At 42.9% G+C, this 13,799-nt stretch overlaps 1 protein-coding gene across 1 annotated transcript in view; it reads right to left on the bottom strand.

Moving 5' to 3' along the window:
- Positions 1–5,625: 5,625 nt before the first annotated feature.
- The window catches only part of LOC120065614 (chemokine-like protein TAFA-4), a 36,601-nt gene continuing 28,427 nt past the window's right edge, over positions 5,626–13,799 (bottom strand). Inside the window, exons 3-4 of the mRNA XM_039016672.1 lie at positions 7,240–7,364; positions 5,626–5,670 (exon numbers count right to left, since the gene is read on the bottom strand). Coding sequence (XP_038872600.1) covers positions 5,626–5,670; positions 7,240–7,364 — 170 coding nt within the window. The remainder of the gene's footprint in view (positions 5,671–7,239; positions 7,365–13,799) is intronic.

Raw genomic sequence — 13,799 nt, 5'->3', positions numbered from 1 at the left:
CCATACTGGGTATTAATTATGAATAATGCATGCTACTTGTGCGTTGTTGTCACCGGTAAAAACATTAAACCGCTTGCTTGCAAACCTCTATTTTGCATAAACTGCAGTCATTTTCCTGGCTGTTTCTTTTGCTATTTATCTGTATTATTGCCCTGGGTTGTCCTGTTTTTGTGTTTTCTCATGTCATGTGACACGCTGTTTGACTATGATGTAGTATGACAGTAAATCCTCTTTCCACAAATTAGAGGCCAGCTAGATTCAGAGGTGGTGAACTGCAAGTCATGTACAGTACATTTGTAATCACTGACTATACAAAGTGGAAACAGACATACTGGAACGCAAACATAAGTTGTTTTCATTATTGTGTACCGTAGATCTGTGCTTTGCAGCTCATTTAAATGAACGTAGTACATTTTGCAGAGTGATCTTATCATACTCTTTGACTCTAAATTCACTGTGTCTGTCAAAAACCATACTGCTAAGGCTTGAAGAGGCATTGTCTGTTTTCATTACGATGTTCTGAAGCTGTCACTCTGGTGAAACTCAGCATGTTGAATACAGCGCTTGTCACGAACCTGAAAGAACAGTGAGTGAAAATAGTGGTGACCTCTGTTGTGCTGTGATTGATGTGATTTTACAGATGTACCATTTTCACAGTCACTATCATAAGCGTACACATGCAACACTGAAACACGAATGCAAACACATATGCAAACACACACACACACCATGCACACTTCACACACACACACACACACACACCATGCACACTTCACACACCCTGATCATACCCCATCTGAATTACAAATTAGTTTTATTCTCTGTATCCCTCCCTGGCACACACAAACAACACTGTGACAACAAATTCCTCTCTGACTGCTTAAATCCTATTGGACACGCTGGCAGTACCCAGTTAATATTCATGTAGCTCCTGCACACACGCCCACTGCAGGGCTCCGCTTTATCGGTGCTGGTCACATTGGCACCTCTTCTGGCAGCGCCAAGGCTCCCAGGCTCTGGCCATGCTAATGTAGCAGCCTGCTCCAACAATGGCCCAGGTCAATGGAGCCTCCAGTTGCTAATTGCTTTGGTTTGGAGAGATAACAGAGTTTGATGACGCAGCAGCGAGAGGTTCTGGGAGCAGACAGCGAGGGGAGATGAACTTAATGAATCCTCAGTCACTCCAGCGTTAATAGCATTCCCTCGCCGGCCACCACCGCCATGCAAATTCATCATAAAACCTCCTGATTGTTTGGCATTTTGGAACGTTTGATTGAATTTAAATATCCTGTGTTGTTGTGCTTTTGACATAGATTCTGTGGTGGTTAAGAGAGTGTGACTTATGCAATTAATGATCATACCATCACCTGAAGGCTAACAGGGTGGTTAGCCAATAGGATCATGTCCTACTATCATATATCCCTCAAGGAAATGTAATTACATGATGTAAATGCACCATTCTCGATGAAGAAAGTACTGGGAATGTGGGTGTAAATAAAATGGACATCACTCTGCAAAGTCTGTTTGTCCATACAATGAATGTAATCATGCTCACAGTTAAGTTCCTTGTGATACTGGTGCCTACATTATACCATGTAAAATGCTAGATAGGTTTGTAGTTTCAAAGATATCAAGCTGTTTCCATCCATGATATTCCAATAACAGAGAGCAGAGCTGAATAGTCACATACATTTCAGTGCTTATGACAGAATCACTTGCTCATCAGAAGATTACCATTCTCACTGAACAGGAAAAGCCCAACATTTCCAGAATTTGTCTGGAGGGTAGCTAATACAAACTGGACTTGACAATAGATGAATGAAAAGCCAAAGTAACTGTGCTTCCTGGGTTGATTTCCCCCCTCAGGTTGTGATTGCCGGGGAGCGTGATGATGGACCAGTGGGGGTGCACGGTTTGCCAATGCAAGTGGCCTCATGGGATCCACTGAGCATGGAACATAAACAACAGCATACTTAAAATACGCTTCACAGTCTTGCTCTCTTTCTCACCCACTTCATGATTCTCCTCCGGTCCCTCTCACTAACTTCAATATCTCTCCCCTCTCTACCACTCTCTCCTTCCATCACTCCATCCTAATTTTCCTCTCTCTCTCTCTCTCTCTCTCTCTCTCTCTCTCTCTCTCTCTCTCTCTCTCTCTCTCTCTCTCTCTCTCTGTCTCTCTCTCTCTCTCTCTCTCATGTTGTGTTTGCTACTGTGAATCCCGTCCTCATGGTCACCTGCATCATAGGCTACCAAGAGAGATTAAAGGGACCAATCGCCACGGGACATTAATCCTGCAATCAGACATTCAGTTCAGACACCTTTAAGAGAGACACTCTTTCTTTCTACTATGTAATGTCTTATCATGGTTTCCCACTGTATTAAAATCATTCAGTAAAAGAGAGGTGACTCTCAATAACCCACCTGGATGTGTAAAGGTTATTAAATGGGGCCAATGCATCCTGCAAAGGGTTGTGTTCAGGTGTTGGCTGTTGCCTAGGGCAGAGTTCCTCTATTTGCTGCAGAGGTGTCTCTGCTCCACAGCAGTGGTAATTGTATACATGGTGTGCTGTGCAGTTTCCCAGTGAAATAATAGTGACCTGAGATGGGCTGCCTATGACAGTCGTCAGACAGGTCTCATCTCTCCCTCTCCAAGTCTGACTGGAGCTGCAGTGTCAGGCCCCGGCCACCAGGTAGCAGAGAGCAGTGTAGGACGGACCCAGGCACCTGGCTCTTCTACAGCCCACAGCCCAGTAAACATCCCTCCAGAGAGCAGGAAGATGAGGAAAGGAAGAGAGAGAGAATGAGGGGGAGGAGGGAGAGAAAGAGAGGCATTCTCTGGCTTAATTTTGCACAGCAAACACAAGACCTTAAGAGTACAAACAATCTACACTCTCTTCAAATTGTGTTTAGTACTATATATTACGATACAATATATGTTTTTCTGTATGTATGAATATTTGTGTGTGTGTGTGTGTGTGTGTGTGTGTGTGTGTGTGTGTGTGTGTGTGTGTGTGTGTGTGTGTGTGTGTGTGTGTGTGTGTGTGTGTGTGTGTGTGTGTGTGTGTGTGTGTGTGTGTGTGTCTGCAGGCACATGTGTGGAATTTAAATGGACCATTGGAGTTGAGAGCAGGGGGACAGAGTGTGGCATTGTGACAATAAGGCCCCTTATACAGTAGAACCTAAAAATACAAGTCAGTGTTCCCGGGAGAGGGCTAGTGCGATCCAGGCCTGGGTAATGAGAGAGTGGAGCTGCCACTAGCCCTGCTGTCCCCAGCTCCCTCTGGCCCATGGCTCAGCACTGGAAACGCAACAGCTCAAATAGATTTATCATAGCTCTCAAAGCAGCCAGTCTGAAGGGCCTCTCCTCTCACTTTGAGAAGGGCAGCCATCACAGGCCTGGCCCCGTGTCTGACCAAAAAGAGAGAGGGAGAGAGATGGAGAGAAAGAGATGGGGGGGGATTTGAGAAGATCGATGGAGAGGGTAAACATTTCGGATGAAAATGCAAGCGAACAGCGGCATGTAAAAATAGAGCATTGCCAAAAATATTGTTTAAAAAAATGGATGGAGAAAAGGATTAGTTAGAGATTAAAAACATGTTATTTCCTTGTCAGACTGAAACACGACACAAGCAGAACCATGTTTTAATGGTTTATGGGTGCTCTATTTTACAGTTTACATTAGAGATGTCACAGGTATCGACTTTCAGCTTTCTGGACAGTCCATAGTTAGTGACAAGCAGTATTTAAGACTCTTTAAAGGATTAGTTCCCACAAATGACACATTTACCTTATTTTATGGAAAACTAGAAAGTAACCTGTAGATCTAGAGAGTCAGTGTCCGACCAAATGATGTCCAGATTACTTGCTTGTTATCAATGAATCGGAGTATATAGTTAAATATGTTCAAAGGGAACTATCCCTTTAGTCTGAGCCATGGATTAACTTGTAATAACCTGCAACTATACCAGAGAGAATGGCTGTGTCATCTTTACAGCATCAGAGGCAAAACTCTTAAAAAATATCTTCCTCTCTTTCATTTATTGGGACATCACCAGCAAAAGACGAGAAATAATTAGAAAAACAAAACATTCCTAAAACGGTCTTCTACTAGTGCAAAGATCTTACATTTAATTGTTATATGTTGTTATGATCCTTCTTAGCAACCCTAATTAGAACTGTTAAAATAATCAAAACATCTCCATGGTAATGAGTTGACCCACAAGAGTAATTTGACAATAATTTGCGATTCACGAGTGATGTATTCTTCCCCCTCCGTGCTCATGAATAGAAAGTCACCCTGATAGAGCAGCGACACTCTATAATCAGAGTAGTTCAGGATCCAGTCCAAGAGCCATAGAAACATACACTGACACACTGTCTGCGGCTCTGGTGCCAACACATCCACAAATGCTTCGTCAAATCAGCCATCGATTACACGTCCTCCTCAGCCACTGGTCAAAACCACCTCTTTGGATCTCCCTATTTGTCTATTAACAGGCGAATGTCTTCAGATGCTCCTCAAAAGTATTCAGACGTAGTCTTTATCGACCATAAAAGTATACACCCTTTGTTTCTATGAAGTCTATAGTCCATAGCAGTTTTGGCCATTACATTTGACACTGGACCTCGGTGTCTCGGTCCATCAGAGAGTCTTTTTTAAAATATGTTCTTTAGTTTATGTCACAGCTTGGTATTATGGGATGACTGACAGTCTTCCGCCAGTCGGCAGTCTAAGTGTCTCAGATATGAGTGCCGTCCTTTCTTTACATATGGAGTTAACGTTAGAGAGACTTGGTGATGTCGCTGCTCAGTGATTCTCTTGCTATCGTGTGACCTACGAGAGAGAAAGCAAAGAACAGAAGATCAGAGAGTTGAACCAGTGATACAATTATCTTTGAGGGACTTAGCAAATGACACAGCGTGCACATCTACGAAATAAAACCTCCCGCAGCCCCCCTCCAATGATGGTAGAGGGAACTGACGTCTATGAACGTGTGTTTTTCCACTGTGTTAGTGATAACCTTCATTCTACAGGGCCATCAGGCATCTACACCCCTGCAGCGTGGGAGTGAGACAGACAGACAGACAGACAGACAGACAGACAGACAGACAGACAGACAGACAGACAGACAGACAGACAGACAGACAGACAGACAGACAGACAGACAGACAGACAGACAGACAGACAGACAGACAGACAGACAGACAGACAGACAGACAGACAGACAGACAGACAGACAGACAAAGAAAGAGAGTTCGCTCACACATTCACATCAAACACGGAGATAGATAGAGAGGGACAGAAAGAAGGTCACAGATAGACAGAGGGAGATGGGGAGAGGGAACGAGTCGCTGGAAGGAACAGTTGCCGTGGAGTCGGTTTCGTTGCAGCAATCTCCTGAGACATCTGCCACCACGTCTCCTAATAGCTGTGCTCCTGTTCCACACTGAGCAAATGCAGAATTCATGTCCGTTGATGAAGCACGGTTCCCCCTCGCTCCCTCACCCTCCCTCAACAGCTGATTAGCTAGACAGTCAAAGAGGGAGAGAAAAAGCGATAGAGGATGGTGATGACTTCACATATCAGTCTTTCAGTTGTTCAGAGACCCAGGGTTATTAATTCTAACGGCAGTCTCTTTGCGACCATTCATCCTTCCGTATATCCCCCTCACCAATATAATTAGGACTTAATTTGAAAGCCTCCATGGATCCCCTAGCCATAATGCTTTCTAATGAATGCGACAGATGTTCTGCTGTTATTCCGTCTCTCTGAGTAATTACTCTTACGGTGCCTGTGTGCTCCCTACAACTGTTTTTATTTTTATATTTCACCTGTGAGTAAACCACACCTGCTCCATCCGACAATACACACACCCTCACCCCTGTCCATCAGTCGGTCCCGCAAATTAACTTCCACACATTAAAATATTACTGTAGAAAGGAGGTGAAGGGCTTTCATTAAAATATATGTATCTCATATAAACAACAGTGATTATCATACTGCTTGTCTGGTTTACTGTTACAGTCTGTACCTACATTATGTGCAGCTTTGTGTTTTCTATGGCATCCATTTTCCATCCCTCTTTCCAGATCTTTGCAAACATTGCTCACTTGGGGCTCCACAGATGATTGGGTCTTTTCTTCCATGAACTTCCCATTTATGTCACATATGTGACGACCCTCCCACTCTGTCTGCCGTATTCTCTCTTTGTTCTTGTTTCCTTATTAGGATGTCGGTGGGCGGAGTTGGGAGGGTCGTCAGCTACATGGGAAACACCTGGGCCCGCTGTGTCATAGGATAAATACACCACTTCTCCATTCATGGAGGAGACTCTCTCCATGCAGACACCTTTACAGATTTTGTTGTGTATCTTGGTGGTTTTTTGGTTGTTTGCTTTGGCACCTTTCCACACCCTGCATTATCACATTCATGCATGCAAAACACTCACTTACACTACTGATTACTGATTACACACACCATTTTATATTGTACTTAGTTAATAAATATATTTTGTTAGTCCTTATCTCCACGTTGTCTCCCTTTTGTTATGGGCTTTGAGCCGGTTCGTGACACATACATTGGGACTTTATTGGCTATTTCTGATCAAACCATCCTGTACTTAGAGGATTATCCTAATACACTACTGTACACAAACTTCTGTCCAATCTTTTCTGTCTTCTAAAATATGAAAACAAGTAAGTGTAAGCTTCAAGCTGGAGAATGTGATAGAACTAGCAGGCTTTTCCTAAGTACTGTGTGGACTTCATGGGTTCCTCATGGGACACGTTCTGCTGTAAATACTGATAGGATATTTTCTTTTGTTGATGTATTCAGATTGCATATTGATTCATGAAAGAATATTATTTTGTCATTATTTTTATTTTGTCATTATCAAAGACTGTATTGATTAATTGCTAATTAATAATCATAGAAGCTCAAGTATTCTTCAGTATCACCAAGGGAAAAAATTGTGACAAGCCAAGGAACATATCTCTCTCTCTCTCTCTCTCTCTCTCTCTCTCTCTCTCTCTCTCTCTCTCTCGCCCACTACTCTCTCTCACACACACACACACACACACACACACACACACACACACACACACACACACACACACACACACACACACACACACACACACACACACACACACACACACACACACACACACACACACACACACACACACACACACACACACACACAGAGAGAGTGGAAAAGGACCCTGTCCTCTCACCTTGGTGGTTTTGACTTTGTTTCCAGTGTTGCAGGACCAGCCGGTGAGGTCAGGGAGCACCTTACATTCCTCTCCCTCCATGCAGGGGTTCATCTGACACCACCACTTCTGAATCACGATGGAGGCTGGAGAAGAGGGGGCAGGAGAGAGAGAGCACCTGAGACCTGATACTGAGAGGGTGGACAGTACAGGGCAGAACAATGTGCAGAAGCAAACTGCCATGGTCAGTATGGAGAGAATAGATTCTATAGAGAGGAGAGTAATCTGGAAGTAGGAGTAGATTGGCTCAGCCACAATCAGCATGTTTTTACCCATTGATATAGCATCATTCTATCATAAAACCTTATTTAGTGAACATTGTGAAATGGAAACATTTAAATGCCAAGTCTGCATTTATTGGCGGGCCCACTGTGTTTGGCAGGAATCTATGCATAAAAGATGGTATTTGAATCAAGAATCAGATATATTATTTACCAAGGCTTTTGCGTGTCACATAATCAGTATCACCTGGTGTGTACCAATTACAACCATGAAATACTTCAATATAACATGAAAGGTGTCTGTTCAAGACATAGCTAAACATGATCTGTTTCATTGGTATGATGTCAGATCAAACCAAAGTAACATGACTCCACAACACATTCAATCACTTTTCTCAAATACAATGAAGCACACACACACACACACACACAGTTCCAACAACGTTCATAGACAAACAAACAGATGTGTCTTTCCACCAAAATAACAGTATGTGTATGACGTGTTGGATGTTAAGGAGAAGTTCCAGGGTGTGGATAAAACATGAGCAAAAGCTAAAAAAAAAAAATAAAAAAAAATTGTCCTTTTAGAAATGGCAACGCTCTCAGTATAGTGCTGCAGGTTGTTAGATGTTGTACACATGAAATTGTGTCATTCCGACCTTTATCCACAACGTTATATTCCATTTTGTGCAACTCAAGTCATACTTTTCCCTGTACGCAGTCACAAGCTACACTGAGATGTATCACAGATGGATAGGGGAAACTGCTCGAATCGAACAAGATAGAATATACCGTTGCGGATAAAGTTCTGAATGACACAATTTCATGTGTACAACATCTAAAGACCTGCAGCACTATACTGAGAGCGTTGCCATTTCTAAAAGGACATATTTGGGTGTTTTTGTTGCTCTTGTTGATGTTTTATCCACACCCTGGTACTGCAGAACGAGCATGAGGAAGTCTATCGCTGGTTGGGGTACGTTTCTCAAAACCAAGTGAAATCAACCAACATATTGATTTGGTAGAAAAAAATATGAACGTCTCCTTTAACAATAAATATCAGCCCAATAGGCACTGACACAGAACTTTTTCCTCTCACTCTGATTGTCCACTCATACTGCTCTGCCTTGTACTGTCCACCCTCCCAGGCCAGTCAGTGATCCATCACAGTCAGTGATCCACGGCTAGACGGCTAAAACCAGGCAGGAAGATCTGTCTCCATCCATCCATCTATTCTTCCTTCTTCACTACTGGGATGGGGGACGCATGGTGTGGACTCTCGAGTACGTATCCAACTTTGATAGGCCAATCAATTAAAAGAGGCAAATTATTGTGTTTTAGAGGGAGTCTCCCATTGAGTCCTGTTTTACAGTCGATTGTTCCTCACAAATGGAAGAGAAGGGGTGAAATCTGCAGCAAAATGGTTTTAAATGGAATTATGCAAAAGAACACGAGCAAATCCTCTCAAGCGTTGTGTAAGAACCCCCGACTGAGAGATAGAGATGACTGGAGGAGTTCACCAAGACTGCTTCTTTCCAATGAGTGAGGGGGTGAATGAATGCACAGAAAGAAAGAGAGAAAGAAAGAAAGAAAGAGAGAGAATAAAAGAGAGAGAGTGAGTAAGTGAAAGAGAGAGAGAGAGAGAGAGACATTGAGGGTGAAAGAGAGGAAGAGATAGATGCAGAGAGAGAGAGAAAGAGAAACAGAGAGCATAAACAAGGGAGAGAGGATGACACCATTTACGAAGACTAAGAGTCCCCTTAATAAATTATGCTTAGCCTGGCAGGGCACTCCAGAGAACATGCTGTTATGATGCACGAGCTCAGTGGCAGTAAAGGGTTCTAAAAACCAATGACTGTGTAATGGTCGTTAATGTTGCCATTATGGTGTCTGCCGTGGTGCTTTACGCTACCACCATGTTATTTAGAGCTAATGAGCATGGCCTGAAGAAGAGCCATTAGAGTTGGAGTTCTCAGAGACTTCATCTCACATTCTACGGAGTGGGCAGGGAGGCTGTGACATCGCAGACCTGCCTGTCATTCTGCAGAATGGACGGGAGTGGCTAATAGCTTATGATGTCATGGCATGGCCAGGGGCTGTTGGATGGATAGCAACAACAGAATACCTAGAGGAGTGCTGATGAACTACGGTAATAAAGGGAATTCCTGAGAGGTGCTGACCTGGACTAGTCTAGTATTTATATAGCCTGTTTTACATCAGTAGTTGTCACAAAGTGCTTATACAGAAACCCAGCCTAAAACCCCGAAGAGCAAGCCATGCAGATGAATTTGAAGCACATTGGCTAGAAAAAACTCCCTAGAAAGACAGGAACCTAGGAAGAAACGTAGAGAGGAACCAGGCTTTGAGGGGTGGCCAGTCTTCTTCTGGTTGAGCCCAGTAGACATGATAAGAGTACATGGCCATTAAGGCTAGATTGTTTTTCAAGATGTTCAAATGTTCATACTGTAGATGACAAGCAGGGTCAAATAGCCTATCTGTTCATCATAGGCTACCATGTAAGGTGCACTGCACTTACTCATCCATGTATCATGTCAGTGATGTACGCAAATAAAGCAACTTAGTTTGGGATCTATGTCTGGAAATATGAACCACATTCCTCAGAATCTCTTCTCCCAGAGACAGATGGGTATAACTGAGATCCATCTCTCTTCGTCAGCAGTCAGTGATGAATCTGATAGTCTATCGACAGAATTACCACCATTAATTCACAGAGAGCAGAGCAGTGTGTCACTACTATAGCAAGCTACCATCCAGAAATCATACTCCACGTGTCATTAAACATCTGACTACTGTAGCTAGCTACCATCCAGAAATCATACTCCACGTGTCATTAAACATCTGACTACTGTAGCTAGCTACCATCCAGAAATCATACTCCACGTGTCATTAAACATCTGACTACTGTAGCTAGTTACCATCCAGAAATCATACTCCACGTGTCATTAAACATCTGACTACTGTAGCTAGTTACCATCCAGAAGCCATACTCCACGTGTCATTAAACATCTGACTACTGTAGCTAGTTACCATCCAGAAATCATACTCCATGTGTCATATACATCTGACTACTGTAGCTAGTTACCATCCAGAAGCCATACTCCACGTGTCATTAAACATCTGACTACTGTAGCTAGTTACCATCCAGAAGCCATACTCCACGTGTCATTAAACATCTGAGTACTGTAGCTAGTTACCATCCAGAAGCCATACTCCACATGTCATTAAACATCTGACTACTGTAGCTAGTTACCATCCAGAAGCCATACTCCATGTGTCATTAAACATCTGACTACTGTAGCCAGCTACCATCCAGAAGCCATACTCCACGTGTCATTAAACATCTGACTACTGTAGCTAGCTACCATCCAGAAGCCATACTCCACGTGTCATGAAACATCTGACTACTGTAGCTAGTTACCATCCAGAAGCTCTACTCCACGTGTCATTAAACATCTGACTACTGTAGCTAGTTACCATCCAGAAGCCATACTCCACGTGTCATTAAACATCTGACTACTGTAGCTAGTTACCATCCAGAAATCATACTCCACGTGTCATTAAACATCTGACTACTGTAGCTAGTTACCATCCAGAAACTCTACTCCACGTGTCATTAAACATCTGACTACTGTAGCTAGTTACCATCCAGAAGCCATATTCCACGTGTCATTAAACATCTGACTACTGTAGCTAGTTACCATCCAGAAGCCATACTCCACGTGTCATTAAACATCTGACTACTGTAGCTAGTTACCATCCAGAAATCATACTCCACGTGTCATTAAACATCTGACTACTGTAGCTAGTTACCATCCAGAAACTCTACTCCACGTGTCATTAAACATCTGACTACTGTAGCTAGTTACCATCCAGAAGCCATACTCCACGTGTCATTAAACATCTGACTACTGTAGCTAGCTACCATCCAGAAGCCATACTCCACGTGTCATTAAACATCTGACTACTGTAGCTAGTTACCATCCAGAAATCATACTCCACGTGTCATTATACATCTGACTACTGTAGCTAGTTACCATCCAGAAGCCATACTCCACGTGTCATTAAACATCTGACTACTGTAGCTAGTTACCATCCAGAAGCCATACTCCACGTGTCATTAAACATCTGAGTACTGTAGCTAGTTACCATCCAGAAGCCATACTCCACATGTCATTAAACATCTGACTACTGTAGCTAGCTACCATCCAGAAGCCATACTCCACATGTCATTAAACATCTGACTACTGTAGCTAGTTACCATCCAGAAGCCATACTCCACGTGTCATTAAACATCTGACTACTGTAGCTAGCTACCATCCAGAAGCCATACTCCACATGTCATTAAACATCTGACTACTGTAGCTAGTTACCATCCAGAAGCCATACTCCACGTGTCATTAAACATCTGACTACTGTAGCCAGCTACCATCCAGAAGCCATACTCCACGTGTCATTAAACATCTGACTAGTGTAGCTAGCTACCATCCAGAAGCCATACTCCACGTGTCATGAAACATCTGACTACTGTAGCTAGTTACCATCCAGAAGCTCTACTCCACGTGTCATTAAACATCTGACTACTGTAGCTAGTTACCATCCAGAAGCCATACTCCACGTGTCATTAAACATCTGACTACTGTAGCTAGTTACCATCCAGAAATCATACTCCACGTGTCATTAAACATCTGACTACTGTAGCTAGTTACCATCCAGAAACTCTACTCCACGTGTCATTAAACATCTGACTACTGTAGCTAGTTACCATCCAGAAGCCATACTCCACGTGTCATTAAACATCTGACTACTGTAGCTAGCTACCATCCAGAAGCCATACTCCACGTGTCATTAAACATCTGACTGCTGACGCTCCACTCAGAAATGAGTCTAAACTTTTTCAGGAAATCTCAGTATGTCTGTTGAGAGCAGTTGTTATTAAGTAAATCAAATGATATTGTTAATGGAGACTTCTGTGAATTCCATGATAGGGAGCAAGTTAGTGTTGTCTTCCCCAATCCCTGGCTTTGTTGCTGGTCTCAGGGGGTGATTCTAAACAAGGTATGTGGGGGAGCCATGCCTAAAGGCTGCCTAGAGGATTAGACAGAGATGATGTCCATCCACCACAGCACTGACACGTCACAGGTCACAGCAGATTCAATCCGTCTTTGACTACACTGCCTGTCAAAACATCAGGTTAAGTATCTGTGTGTGTGTGTGTGTGTGTGTGTGTGTGTGTGTGTGTGTGTGTGTGTGTGTGTGTGTGTGTGTGTGTGTGTGTGTGTGTGTGTGTGTGTGTGTGTGTGTGTATGTGTATGCATATGTGTATGCATGCGTGCACGTACGTGTGTGTGCGTTAGCACCCAGAACTGGATGATACCACAATTTCCTTTGTTCCTTTTTGTTTCCATGAATCCTGCCACCGTTGGTGTTGAAATGTTTCTGACATCATGTGGACAAAGATGAAACTGCAGCTGCTCTTTTCTGTTCTCCTACGGAAGCTCCTGCACTTTGGGAAGTATCACCCATAGCAACATAGATTAAACTATCCTAACTTATGTGTTTGTGTTATACTGTGCTAACAACATGTTAACAGCCACAAAATGAGAGTCCCACAAGACATTGATCTCTGCAGGTACACACACACACACACACACACACACACACACACACACACACACACACACACACACACACACACACACACACACACACACACACACACACACACACACACACACACACACACACACACACACACTGTCATGTCATATAGGCTGTCTCATTAGTGTCTGCTAGCTGCTAAAAGGTCTTTATTGGTGAAAGAATGGATGAAAAACAGTGGCCCATCTGCTGCTAGCGGGTCTGTTTCCGTCTGTGTTCCAGGTATAATGCATGATCATTCGTTTTTACCACAAACAAAACATGACATAATACATTATGATTCTGTTACATTCTAAGCTAATGTAGGCCACGTGACCTGAGTAAAGTTTAAATACAAATAGCAGTAGATAATTTACAATTCAACTTCAATTAGAGTAATGCAACCTCTCCCTACATATCTTGTAAACATAACAGCAGACAAGTCAGATTACTGTATGTATTTTTTTGTGGGCTACAATGACTAATTTTGTTCCCATTGGACTACAAAGGCATAATACAAAATGCAACCAAGCATGAGGCTTTTAGAGTGTTCATCAAATAGTACTTAACAAAGGCTGGGGTTGAACTCACTGTGAATACAACGATGTGATATTATGCATGTGTATATATCATCATAGGTCT

Source organism: Salvelinus namaycush, chromosome 20 (genome assembly GCF_016432855.1).
Source record: "Salvelinus namaycush isolate Seneca chromosome 20, SaNama_1.0, whole genome shotgun sequence".
NCBI lineage: Eukaryota > Metazoa > Chordata > Actinopteri > Salmoniformes > Salmonidae > Salvelinus > Salvelinus namaycush.
This window is presented reverse-complemented; position numbering and strand designations above follow the sequence as displayed.